The sequence below is a fragment of the Trichechus manatus genome, unplaced genomic scaffold, assembly GCF_000243295.1.
Source record: "Trichechus manatus latirostris isolate Lorelei unplaced genomic scaffold, TriManLat1.0 scaffold00073, whole genome shotgun sequence".
Classification (NCBI taxonomy): domain Eukaryota; kingdom Metazoa; phylum Chordata; class Mammalia; order Sirenia; family Trichechidae; genus Trichechus; species Trichechus manatus.
The window spans coordinates 642,484-656,527 of record NW_004444009.1 but is presented as its reverse complement, the minus strand read 5'-3'; the positions used below and the strand labels follow the sequence as shown (position 1 = coordinate 656,527).

The 14,044-nt window shown below is 41.0% G+C and overlaps 1 protein-coding gene across 3 annotated transcripts in view; it reads left to right on the top strand.

The window, feature by feature from the left end:
- Nucleotides 1-6,476: 6,476 nt before the first annotated feature.
- The window catches only part of GPR89A (G protein-coupled receptor 89A), a 44,568-nt gene continuing 37,000 nt past the window's right edge, over nt 6,477-14,044 (top strand). For 2 of the 3 annotated variants that reach the window (XM_004380325.2, XM_023734846.1), the window contains exon 1: nt 6,477-6,681. In XM_004380325.2, the coding sequence (XP_004380382.1) occupies nt 6,640-6,681 (42 nt within the window). In that variant the 5' untranslated portion in view covers nt 6,477-6,639. The remainder of the gene's footprint in view (nt 6,682-14,044) is intronic. The other variant, XM_023734844.1, reaches the window with a different exon arrangement.

Below are 14,044 nucleotides of genomic sequence, written 5' to 3'. Positions count from 1 at the left end.
TGCCCTGCCTGCGCCCAGAGGTGGAGGTGGGAGAATAAGGCATGTGGTGACGGAGTTCTTCACTGCCAAGAAGGAGATCTGCCTTGGAATAAGAGTCTATTGGACAATTAAATCCAGTGTGAAGGTTCCTAGAGACATACAGTAATCAAAAGCAGGGGGTAGCAGTCACTTGGGTCACCCAGGCCTGTCCTTGACCAGAACACAGGTGTTACAGTGGGGAGAATCCTAAATGATGTCATTCAAAACTTTCTTTTTCTCTGCCATGCCAGTTTCACTGAGACCCTGATCCCCACTGTGCACCCTAGTAAGCCACCAGGTAAACCATTTGCCTCGACAGGCCCTCCCAGCATTCTGCACTACCACCCAGCTTTAAGTTAGAGTTAGGTGCTATTGTGTTTGATATCTACCTGCTTGCCTGATAGATGTTCCCTGATTTAAGACTCTCCCATAGTAAGGCTGTCTCCACTGCTCCCTGGTATTCTGGATTCAGGGACTGGGCATCTGATAGGTAAGTTTGGCTGCTTGGTAGAGCAGAGTTCCAAGAAACTGAGACACTTTCTCTTGTGTGTAATGAATTTGTGAGACTCAGTTACTCAAACTGCAGTAGCCTGAGCACTTAGGTGCTGGATTCCAGGCCCCCTCAGGGCTGTGCTTCTAGGTCTTGGCTGCAGCCATGAAAGCCAGTGATATCCCTTCCTACCCAAGGTGATTGCCCTTGATTGGAGCCAGCTTCCTGGACTACAGGGGCTACAAGGACTAGCTAGGGCCCTGGTGGGAAAAGATAATTCCCACAGCAGTGCATTAAGCCTGCATAAAATGAATACTGAATGGATGCAGTCATCTGATCTATATTTGAGTAACCCCAATATGAGGTAGTGGGAACCCCTACTTCCAAAAATAACTTCTGACTCTAAAAGAATTACACCTGTTTTGAACTAAAATCTTTCTTCAGAAGAACAAAGTAGGAGGCCTCTCACTTCCCAGTCTCAAAACTTATGATACAGCCACAGTAATCAAAAGAGCCCAGTATTGGTTCAATGACAGACACACAGTAGACCAGTGGAATAGAATTGAGAACCCAGAAGTAGATCCATCCATCTATGGGTAACTGATCTTCGACAAAGGGTCAAAGTCCGTTCAGTGGGGGAAGAAACAGTCTCCTTAACAAATGGTGCTGGCAAAACTGGATATCCATATTCAGAAAAATGAATCGTGATCCATACCATACACCATGCACAAAAAAAAAAAAAAGAAAAAACCTAACTCAAAATGGATCAAAGACCTAAATGCTAAAGCTAAAACTATAAAGTTCCTGGAAGATAGCATAGGGTCAAAACTAGGTGACCTAATTTTTGGCATAAATGGTGTATCAAACAAAACCAAAAATGCATGAATGACAGGAGCTAAATTAGATAACTGGGATCTCCTAAAAATTAAATACTTATGCTCATCAAAAGACTTTAGAAAGAGAAAAAAAGAGAACCTAAAGACTGGGAAAAAATCTTTGGCAATGACATATCTGATAAGGGTCTAATGTCTAAAATACATAGAAAACTTTGACAACTCAACAAAAAGACACAGACCAATCAAAAATTAGGCAAAGGACATGAATAAGTGCTTCACCAAAGAGAACATTCAGGCAGCCAACAAATACATGAAAAGATGCTCACAATCGTTAGCCATTAGAGAGATGCAAATGAAAACCACAATGAGATACCACCTCACCCCTGCAAACATGGCAATAATTTAAAAAACAGAAAACAACAAATGCTGGCTAGGTTGTGGGGGGGTTGGAACTCTTATACATTGCTAGTGGGATTGTAAAATGGTACAACCACTATGGAAAACAGTATAGAAATAAAAATAGAAATACCATATGATCCAGCAGTCCTACTCCTAGGTATATATACTAGAGATATAAGAGCAGAGACACGAATAGATATATGCACACCTATGTTCATCAGAGCATTATTCACAATAGCAAAAAGATGGAAACAACCTAAGTGCCTATCAACAGATGAATGGATAAACAAATTTTGGTACATACATACAACAGAATAGTATGCAACTATAAAGAATAATGAGAAGTCCACGAAACATAATGTGGATGAACCTGGAGGGCATAATGCTGGGTGAAATAAGTCAATCACAAAAGGACAAATACTGTATGGTCTCACTTTTATAAAAAGTCAAGAATAAGTATACACACAGAAAGCATTGTTCTTTGATGGTTACCAGGGATGGGAGGGGAAGGGAGGGGCAATCATTTTCTAGATAGTAAACACTTGTTTTTGGTGATGGGAAAGGCAATACCCAATATGAGTGAAGTCTGCACAACTTGTCTAAGGTAAATGAAGACACTAAGAAGTACGTAAGAATAATTTTGGCATATTTGGCAAATATACAATTTTGCAGCAATAATAACAACCCAAAAAATATGCGTGTGGATACATAGGTAGACATGTATGCATATATGTCTATAGTAAGGCACATATGAGTATATGGGAGTGCATGTACAGTTGTATCTGTAGGCATATGTTATGTTTATGTGTGCTGTATATATATTATATATATATAATAAACTATATAGGGGTCACAGTTACAGGTACTTCCTAGACATAACCAAACACCTTATAGGATTGGATTACTGGGTTTGAAGGCTTGGGAACATAGTCTTGTGGGACAACTCAGTCAGCTGGCATAACATAGTTCATAAAGATAATGTTCTATATACTAGTTTGGTGGGTAGTGTCTGGGGTCTTAAAAACTTGCAAGCAGCCATCTAAGATATAACTGTTGGTCTCTACTCATCTGGAACAAAAGAGAATAAAGGAAACCAAAGACTCAGATAAAAACTAGTCCCAGGACTAACAGCCCATATGAACCATGGGTTTATCTAGCCTGAGACCAGAAGAATTAGATGGTGCCTAGCTACCACTACCGACTGTACTGACCAGGGACACGATAGAAGGTCTCAGACACAAAGGGAGAAAAATATAGAACAAAACTCAAATGCCTGAAAAAGGCCAGACTTACTGGACCAAAAAAGATTAGAGGAACCCCGGAGACTATTACCCTAAGATACTCTTTCAACTTGGAACTGAATCTACTCCTGATAGTCACCTTTCATCCAAACAATAGATTGACTTTAATAATAAACTATATCACCTGTGAATTCTATGTTCCCTTAAATAATCAGCTATATGAGACCATACAGTCAACATTTACCCTAAAACAAAGATAAGAAGTTAAGAGGGGCAGGGAAGCTAGGTTAATGGAACCAGAACAAAAAGAATGGAAATAATGAGAATGTTGACACATTGTGAAAAATGTAACTAATGTCATGGAACAAGTTGTATAAAAACTGTTAAAGGGGAATCTAATTTGCTATGTAAACTTTCACCTAAAACACAATAAAATATTTTTAAAAAATCTATCTTCATTTAACTTTTTCTCTTGGGACCATATCAGTTCTACCAATTCTTTCACATTCCTCATCTGAGCCCTGATGGCACAGTGGTTAAGCGTTCAGCTGCTAACCAAAAGGCTGGTGGTTCGAACCCACCAGCTGCTCCATGTGAGAAAGATGTGGCAGTCTCTTTTTGTAAAGATTTACAGCCTTGGAAACCCTATGAGGCAGTTCTACTCTGTCCTAAAGGCCATTGTGAGTCAGAATCAACTCAATGGCAGTGGGTTTGGTTTTGGGTTCATTCCTCTTCTGGTGGCTCAACTCTGAGCATGCTCCAATACGTCTATGTGCATCTTAGAAGTGTGGTACACAGAGTGCAGCACTCCAGGTATGGTCTGGTGCATAACTTGCTCCGTAAACTTTCATTTAAAGCACAACAAAAAATAAAAATAAAACACTAAAACTAAAATACCTTTCATGAAGAATAGGGGGATTCTCCTCAGTGCCTCTCTAGATGACAAAACCTCAGTTCACTATATTTGGCCTCCTTTCTGCTGATGCCTAGTGGACATAGAAAATATTTTGAAGATAAAAATGCTCAGTCACAACTATTTATGAGAAATGAGACCAAGCACCTATCTCCGGAAGCTACAAACTTAATGGTGTGGTATCACACCAAACTTACAGACAAACCTTCATGTTCCGTGCAATAAACTAGACTAGCACTCTGAGAACAGATTCCAATTCAGCACCAATATCCTATAAATGTTGGAGGCTTCCTTTGTGCTTTGATTGGAGTCACTCAAAACCTGTCTGTCCCCCAAAATCTACCTCATTGGCTTATGAAGTTTCCTGAAATTCTTTGGATTTGCTTCTTTAGTTTCATATATATCTGCCAGGAGATTTTGTTAAATTGCAAAATGTTATCTTGTGTTGTTCAAACCTTTATCTAGACCCACCCTATGAGAACATTAGAACCCATTTGTTTATGTATATGAGAGAACTTGACTTTAAAACTGTAATACATAAGAAACGAAAATTTTATGTGAAAAATATTTGGTAGGGATTCTCAGAAAGGGTCTGGAATATGGTGGGCACTGAGCAGATTAGAACAGACTAGGTTGGTGTAACAAATAGACCCCAAAGTTTAGTGCTTCAGAATCAAGGTCATTTTGTGCTTACAAAACAGCCCACACTGCTCCACACAGTCTTCCAAGGACCCAGACTGACAGTGGCAATGCCTTCTTCAACACATGGCTTATAAGTCACCTTAAGGGTTACATCTGAGTAAGGCAGAAGAGGAAAAGAGATGATGGAGCACACCTGGGAGGTTTTATGAGCCAGGCCTGGAAGTGTCACATATTGAAGAAAAAAAAAAATTGGAGTTGGTCCCCACTCATGGTGACCTCATGCACAGTTGAAGTAAAAGCTGCCTGGGCCTGTGCCATCACCATAATCAGTTGCGGACCAGACTGTTGTAATCCGTAGGGTATCCACTGGCTGATTTTCAAAAGTAGATCGCCAGGCCTTTCTTCCTAGTCTGTCTTAGTCTGGGATCTCTGCTGAAACGTGTTCAGCATCATAGCAACACGAAAGCCTCTAATAATAGATGGGTGGTAGCTGTGCATGAGGTGCACTGGCTGGTAATAGAACTCGAGTCTCCTGCATGGAAGAGGAGCATTCTACTACTGACCCACCAATGACCCTCTTCCCTTGCTGTAGATGTGCTTACTTTGTTGTTACAGCAGAAATTCACTTGGTTAGCTATATTTGCCATACGGGTAGTCCCCGCCTTATGACGAATTCGAGTTAGGACAAACCACGCTTATGATCATCTTTTTTTTTTTTTTTTTTTTGGTACCTCTTTTCGTTAGTAACATGTACTACGTACAATGTTGCAGCGTGATTTACTCATGTTATCATTCCCTATGTAATGTTTCCAATCCCCAAAGACAAAGATCAGATTTATAAAGGTACTGATAATAAACGGCAATAATAGTGAAAACTAAATCTATCTATCTATATCTATCTATCTATCTATCTTTCTATCTATCTATCTATATGAGGTATTCAACTTACATCAGAACTGACTTAGCACCGGAGGGTAACTTCATTGTAAGTCGGGGACTACCTGTATTCACCCGCCTTTCTTCACTTCAGGGACCCCTGGTGGTGCAGTGGTTAAGCGCTAAGCTGACCAAAAGGTTGGTGGTTGGACCCTACCATCCCCTCCAAAGGAGAAAGATGTAGTAGTGTTCTTCTGTAGAAATGACAGCATTGGAAACCATATGAACAGTTCTACTCTGTCCTATAGGGCTCTATGAGTTGGAATCAACTCTACTGGTTTCTGCTTTTCTCTCACCATGTAGCTCTGCAGTTGTTTTGGTTGTAACAAAATATTGTGACATTTCCAAGCCTGACTTATGGTCTAACTCAGTATAATAAACCCTTTGCCATCCAGTTGACTCCTTTATTATTAACAACTTCATCTTATTAGCCATCACCATTATAAAATAGAATTATCACTTAAAATATGATGTCAAATGGGGAGAGTGCTGACACATTGTGGGGAATGAAACCAATGTCATGGAACACTTTATGTACAAACTATTGAATGGGAAACTAATTTGCTCTGTAAACTTTCACCTAATACACAATAAATTTTTCTTAAGTTGATCCCTAGATATAATATTTTAAGCACATGTAAGAAGCCAAAGAACATCCGTCTAAAATTATGCATACTTGTCCTTCATATTAAAAAATTTTATATAAATTAATCGAATATAATAAAATATTATTATCTACAAAACAAAAATACGACATCAGCTCTCAGGTCCCAGCTTCCTCAGGTTCAGAAATGGAAATGCTACCTTGCGTTACCTCTGCCCTTGGATTTTCAGGGCACTTTATCATATCCCGCTCCTTTTAGCCAGGCCGTCCCTAATTAAGCCCCGCCCCCAGAACAGCCTCCCCCCCCGGCCCCGCCCCCGAGACCACAGCTCGGTGACGCCATTTGTCCGCCCCGCCCACTCTTAGCCCGAGGCGGGAAACGAAGGAGCCAGCCGCTGATTGGCTAGCTGGGGACGCAGCTTGATGGCGTCTGGCTGGTAGGCGGCTGTCCCAGAGGTGGCCCCCGGGCAAGGGCTGCCTGTGCGAGGGGGTCAGTGGCCCGAGTGTGCCGTGGCCTCGGGAGTCGGGAGTGGAGGCACGAGCCTTCCTTACACTTCACTATGAGTTTCCTGATCGACTCCAGCATCATGATTACCTCCCAGGTGAGTCACCGCCTCCCGGGACCCTGCAGCCTCCCTTTCCCAGATCGCCCACTCGGGGCCCCAGCGCTGCAGTCTGGCCCGGGTCTTGCTCTTCCTCCTCACTCGCGGCCTGAGCCCGCCACACAGGTGCCCAAAGAGCGAGGAGGTTGTGAGATTTGCTGCGTCCAGTTCCCTCTGCCCTCATCGTCGGGAGGCTGGCCTGCCGTCATCCGCGCCGGATACCGGCGTAGATCCCGGGACTCTCAGGTCCACTTTCAGAAGAGGTCGGCTAGCCTCAGCGCTGAGAGCTGGTACCGCGAGAAAGGAACAGTCCACAAAACGCCCGGAAGGTTCCGAGCGCCGTCACTGACCCACGGGCTGGGGACGACTGTGGTTCCGGGCGCTGGCTGTGCGACGCGCCAATCGCGGCTTGCTCTTGGGGACACGTGTAGGCTTTTCTGGTTTGTTGTCAAATACTGAATCCAGGTGCGGATGTTTTTGCCTCTGTCACTTTAGAGATCTTCAAATTATAAGGCTCCATTTGTACACGAACACCTCATCGTTTATCCTCTGGTTACTGTTCACCCTTTTCGGACCTTTTCCTGAAACTTTTTTCTTCCCGATTGGCCACCTTCATTCATTCGTAGTCAACAAACATTTATCGACCATCGTGTAAGGCTCTGAGCTTCATCTCTTACGTTTACCATGTTATTCACTGAGTTACTATATTATATTCATTTTCTTTGTAGCATTTACCATAGTACTGGTATCATTTATGTATTTATTTTATGTATTTATATTCTGAGATCCTGCCTTGTTCATAGCTGTACCTCCACCTCCAGATGCAAGCAACTCAGTAAATAACTGTTGGCCCAAATATTAATATTTCTAGAAACTCAGTCTAATTACCTAATTATTGACCTTCTCACCGTTCCAATAACATATTTTTTTCTTATTCTTTTTTTAAATGGCAAATGACAGAAAGAGTCCCCTTCTGAGGTTGAAACTAAACTAAATCTTTGATCCAGTTTCGTATTTGTTTATACTAATGAGCATTAATGTTTATGTGGTTACCTCCTCATCGTTTAGTTACCAGTAAAAATGTCACTTCAGAGAGAGTTTACCCAACCTTCTACCCCTAGTCAAAGTAGCTTCCCATCCCAGCCACCTTCCATCTCATTTCCCTGTTTTATTTTCTTCTTAGAATTTGTCATTACTATTGATTTGTGCATTTATGTATTCATTATTTGTAAACTCCATGAGGTTCAGGATATTATCTTTCTTGTTCTCTGTTGTATTCCCGTAGCATATAGATTAGTTGCTGGCACATAGTAGAGGCCTAGTAAATATTTATTTAGTAAAAAGAGAGGTGTGTCCCTGGGTGGTACAGTTTGCACTTGACTAGTAACCTAAAGGTTGGTAGTTCAAACCCACCCAGCAGCACTGCAGAAGAAAGGCCTGGTGATCTGCTTCCATAAAGATTACAGCTAACTAAGAAAACCCAATGGAGCAGTTCTACTCTGTAATGCATGGGCTTGACATGAGCCGGAATCAACTCAAGAGCAATGGGTTGGTTTGGTAGAAAGGTATGGTTACCTTGGAACCAACACCCCACCACCACCATTTTCCTATTTTGTATGAACTGAAAGGTTTATTTGAAATGATAGCAATGGTCATATATTGAGGCTGGTCAGCCTCAGGCAACATCTTGGTGTAGAGATTGCTCACTATGCCATAGGATAAAGCCCAAACTCTTTAATATGGCTTATAGGGTCTCTTATGATGGGATCCTGGCTCTTACTTCTTCAGCCATGGCTCTCACCATTTCCTAGGTTGCACTTGATACTCTAGCCTTACTAAACTTCTTTTAGTTCCCTAACCTGGCCATGCTATCATGCCTCCAGATTTCTACACAGTGTGTTCTCTTTCTAGACCATTTTTCCCATACTACCTCTCCCCTTCCTTTTCCTGGATAACTCTTATTCAGGTTTCAGATCTCAGCTTGGACATTCAAGAAACCTCTCCCAGACTGGACCAGACGTCCCTATAATGCTTCCATAATACTCCTTGACTTCTTTCCCTTATAACAACACTTGTTTTATAGCTGCTTGTTTTTCTTCTCCATAGATGATAGACTCCATGAGAGCAGGGTCCCTGTCTTCTTCACTATTCTATCCCTAGGACCTGGTACATGTTAGGCACTTAATAAATATTTGTTAAATGAATAAAAGGATTAAAAATAATTCATGAAAGTGGTCTTTTCCAGTCTGTACTTTGATAACTGTCCTGCCAATGGCCATCTTTTTTCTCTCTGTAGCTAATTTTCAACCTAGAAGTCATTTTTATAAAAGTAACTATTAGGAGCTTTCTATACAGTCATAAGATATATCAGTTCCACGGTATAGTCTAAGTCCTATGGTCAAAGCTCTACTCTGTACAATTCTAAAAATATTAATTCTCTTTTTTTGAGTAAGAGGCTGTGCGCCTTCCATTTTATTTATAAGCTGTTTGAAATTGCTTTTTCCTTCTGCATACTTTTTAGATCCGCTATAATCATGCCAGAATTCATATTTATCTTGGACTAAATAAATTCCCCAGTTACTTTTTTTCCCCGTATTAGTTGTTTAACATCTTTTTAAGCTTTCTTTGTTAATGTGAAATATTAGTAATTTTAATAATTAACAATAAGTTTAATATTGATGAAATATTATTTCTTTTTCTTTCATTCTTGTTCCCTCATATAGACATATAATCTTCACTTGTTTTTTCTTCCTTGTCTAAAGTCCCATTTCAGGGTGATCTTGGTGATCTTTCATATCAGCCATCTGCACCAAGCACACCACTCCTAGTTCTAATTGCCCAACATTGCCAACTTCAGCCATAGCTTCATAAGAAATATAAATGTGGCCTCTGACCTCTTGAATTTATATCTTTCTGCACTGGTAATGATTTATAATAGCCATAAGGGTCTCCTAGATAGTTTAGAAGTATTTTCCCCTAATCTGTTTGCCCCTTTCCTTATCTACTTGGTCTGGGCTCATGGATCCAAGCTACTTTCTTATACCCTCCGTTCCCTTACCTTCAGAGAAAAGTCGTCTTGGATCACTTGAAAGCTGCTGGAGAAAATCACACAGCTGGACAGATCGCCAACACATGAGTTTATGAAGACCTTAGCTTACTGAGTCGTTCTTTTGCTTGACTTCAGTCAGCTACTTGTTCCATTCCCCTCATAATTACTCTGAATCTTTATCAGTCTCCTCAAAGCCCGTTTTCCATCCTCACCTCCCTTACCCTTAACAAACGACCCTGCCTCCTATTTTGTCAAGAGAAGGGAGGCCAAAAGTTGTGATCTCCTACATTTTAGTCTAAGCAGTTACTTATAATCCATAACCATTCTCACTTCCTTTCCTCCCATCTCAAAAAATAGGGTACCCCCTATTCCTCTTTAAGGCCACACTTTTCACCTGTACCTTTCATCTTGGAGCAGTTTTACTGTGAAATAGTTAAAAACATAGGCTTTGGAGTAAGATACGAAGGCTTCAGATTGAAACCTGATTCTGATGCTTTATGACATGGCAAGTTGCTTAACTTTGCTAAGTCTCAGTTTTCTCTGTGAAATGAAGTCAATAAAACCTACCTTATATGGTTTTTGTTACTTAATGAGATTACAATGGTAAGTATGTAGAGTGCCTAAAATATAGTAAATAGTCAATAATGGGTAGCTGCTAACAATAATAATAATGAATTAATAACATCATCAGCTCATCCTCCAGGGTGAGTTCCCTCAGATGCTTGTTTATCCCTTCCCTGCACTGCTTTCTTCCCCTTGGCCTATAAGCACAGCAAAGTTTCCCTATGTCAGGAGAAAAAAAAAACTTTCCCTTTACCCCACATTCTTCTCTAGCCTAGTCTCTAATGTTTTCTCTCTTGCTCATCCTAGAGTAATTTGTGCTTGTTGTCTCCACTGCCTTACCTCCCATTCGCCCCAACCCACTACAGCCTGGTTACTGTCCCCACGTCACTGTTCAAACTGTTCTCCTTAAGGTTATCATCTTAGTTTCCTATAACAGAAATATCAAAAGTGGGTGGCTTTAAGGAACATAAATTTATTTTCCCACAGTTCTGGAGGTAAGTCCAAATCAAGGTCTCAGTCATGTTAATTCCTTCCTTGTAGGTAACCTTAGGCATTCCTTGGCTTGTAGGCAGTTCTCACATGATCATCTCAACTGATGTAGAAAAATCATTTGATAAAGTCAAACACCCTTTCATGATAAATTAAAAAAATAAAAAACACTTAGTAAAATAGTGATAAAAGGGAAATTCCTCAACATGATAAAGGACATTTATGAAAAATCCAAAGCTAACATCATACTGAATAGTGAGACTGAAAGCTTTCCCCTTAAGATTAGGAACAAGACAATGATGCCTGCTTTCCCCTACTATTCAACATTGAACTGGAAGTTCTAGTCAGAGCAGTTAGGCAAGAAAAAGAAATAAGACGGGTGGAGCCAAGATGGCAGAGTAGTCAGATGCTTCTGGTGGACCCTCTGACAACAAAGACCCAAAAAAACAAGTGAATCGATTATATATGACAATCTAGGAGCCCTGAACATCAAATGCAAAGTTGAGGAACTGGACTGAGTGGCAGGGGGAGGGAGAGATGGTTTGGAAGCAGCGAGGAGTTACCAGACCTGACCCGGAGGGAGCCAGAGCCCTTCAGGCCTGATAAGCTTGTGGTGCGTGGTGAGGCAGGCAAGCAATGGCACTCGGGAGGCATTTTCCACACTGGGGGAGACCCAGCAGCACAGAGTCTACTCGGCCATCCAGAACCAGAGAGAAACAGCCCTCGATCAGTGAAAGATAAGTCCTTGCGTCTGGCCGACTGCGCAGATCAAAAACACCCCCCTTAGGGAAAAACCCCTCTCCCATTTACCTCCCCACTCCCTGCTCTGCACTGGGTCCCAGAACAGCTTCAGCAATAGCCAAGTCCCCTGGGCCGGAAGTAGGACCCATCATGTGCCATGAGCCATTCTCCCGGCCTTGGAGAGTGAATAAATTAACAAACAGGAAAAAATGATCTGCCGTCTCCCCTAAGCCAGGAATTCAGGGTAGGCACAGCTCCTTTGCCTAGGCACAGGCACAAGGGATCCATAGATTTTGAGTGCCTTTCCCCCCGCATAGACTTGTGCGGGCCCATCTCAACAGCGTAAGCCCTAATTACCACAGTACAACAGGGTATATACTTGAAGTCTAACATCAACTGTATCAGCTGTGAAGTGGCAAGGTCGTGACATTTGACACTGCGCTGCCCATTAAGCAGGGGCTTCACCTACCCACATCAGGGGCCTGAGAACTGGTGGCTCCACCCACACCACCTAGCCACCTGCGACAGGGGCCCAAGAATAAGTGGTGCCCCCTAGTCCTTACAGCCAACAGCATTGGGTGCTCATAGTCCAGCTGCAAAACCCACCTACCTACTCGCTCTAGGGAACAGGCACATGCTTTCCTCTCAGACACTCGGGCAGCCATCAGCCCCCTGCCTTACTCAGCATGTGACCCCCTACTACAGCCAGATACCTGTACCTACACCAATCATCCATGCCTGTCTAGGACTGTAGGTGAGAGCCTGCACCACACACGTGGTGACCAACTAACTAGACACCAGAGCTGAATCCATACAAGAAAAGTTAACCAAATCCTGGGCTCACATACTTAGTAACAGATTTAACTACCTGGTGACAGGATGTTAGAGCTTTAAAGACGCCAATAATCAAAGAAGCTCACGAGCAGCCTATTTGGGCATATCAAAACAAAACAAAATAAGAAGCTAGGACACAGTAAGCAAACAAAATATAATAACTTATTAATGGCTCGGAGACAACAGTCATTATCAAGTCACATAAAGAGGTAGAACATGATGGCTTCAGCAAGTTCCCAAAATAAAGAATCTAGAAATTTTCCAGAGGAAGAAAACTTCTTGGAATTACCAGAGGCAGAATACAAAAGATTAATATACAGAATTCTTCAGGAGATTAGGAAGGAGATTAACCAAAATGCAGAACATGCAATAGAGGAAATTAAGAAGATTAGCGAAGAGCATAATGACAAATTCAACAGGCTGCAAGAATCCACAAAGAGACAGCAATCAGAAATCAGGAAGCATAACAAAAAAATTTCAGAATTAGACAACTCAATAGAAAGTCATTGGAGCAGAATTGAGGCAATGGAAGTTAGAATTAGTGAGATTGAATATAAAGCACTTGACACCAACTTATTTGAGGAAAAATCAGACAAAAGGATTTAAAAAAATGAAGAAACCCTAAGAATTACGTGGGATTCTATCAAGAAGAATAACCCACGACTGATTGGAGTACCAGAATGGGGGAGGGGGGTTAACAGAAAATACAAAGAGAATTGTTGAAGATTTGTTGGCAGAAAACTTTCCTGATTTCATGAAAGATGACAAGATATCTATCCAAGATGCTCATCAAACCCCACATAAGGTAGATCCCAAAAGAAAGTCACCAAGACATATTATAATCAAGCTTGCCAAAACCAAAGATAAAGAGAGATTTTAAGAGTGGCTAGGGGTAAACAAAAAGTCTTCTACAAAGGAGAGTCAATAAGAATACACTGGGACTACTCAGTAGAAACCATGCAGGCAAGAAGGCAATGGGATGACATATATAAAGCCTTCAAGGAAAACAATTACCAGCCAAGAATTATATATCCAGCAAAACTGTCTCTCAAATATGATGGCGAAATTTGGACATTTCAAGATAAACAGAAGTTTAGGGAATTTGCAAAAACCAAACCAAAATTATAAGAAATACTAAAGGGAATCTTCCAGTTAGAAAAGCAGTAACATCAGATAAGAACCCAAGACTAGAATACAGGACAGAGCAACCAGATATCAACCCAGATAGGGAAGTCACAAAAACAAATCAAAGCTAAAACACTGAAAATAGGGAAACAGATGTCAATATATAAAACATGACAACGTTAAAACAAAAAAGAGGGACTTAAAAAATGTAGATGTAGATTTTTCATATGGAAAGGGAAGCCAAGGCGATATAAAGAAATAAAAGACTGGTATAAACTTAGAAAAATAGGGGTAAATATTAAGTAATCACAAAGGAAACTAACAATCCTACAAGTCAAAATAAAAAACAAGAAAACTATAAAGACTCAGCAAATACAAAATCAACAACAATGAAAAAGCTGAAAAGAAAATAGAGAGAGAAAAATGACTCAGCACAGAAAACAAACGGAACAAAGAAACTGTGAACAACACACAAAAAAAGACATCAAAATGAAAGCACTAAACTCATACCTATCAATAATTACGCTGAATGTAAATGGACTAAATGCACCAATAAAGAGA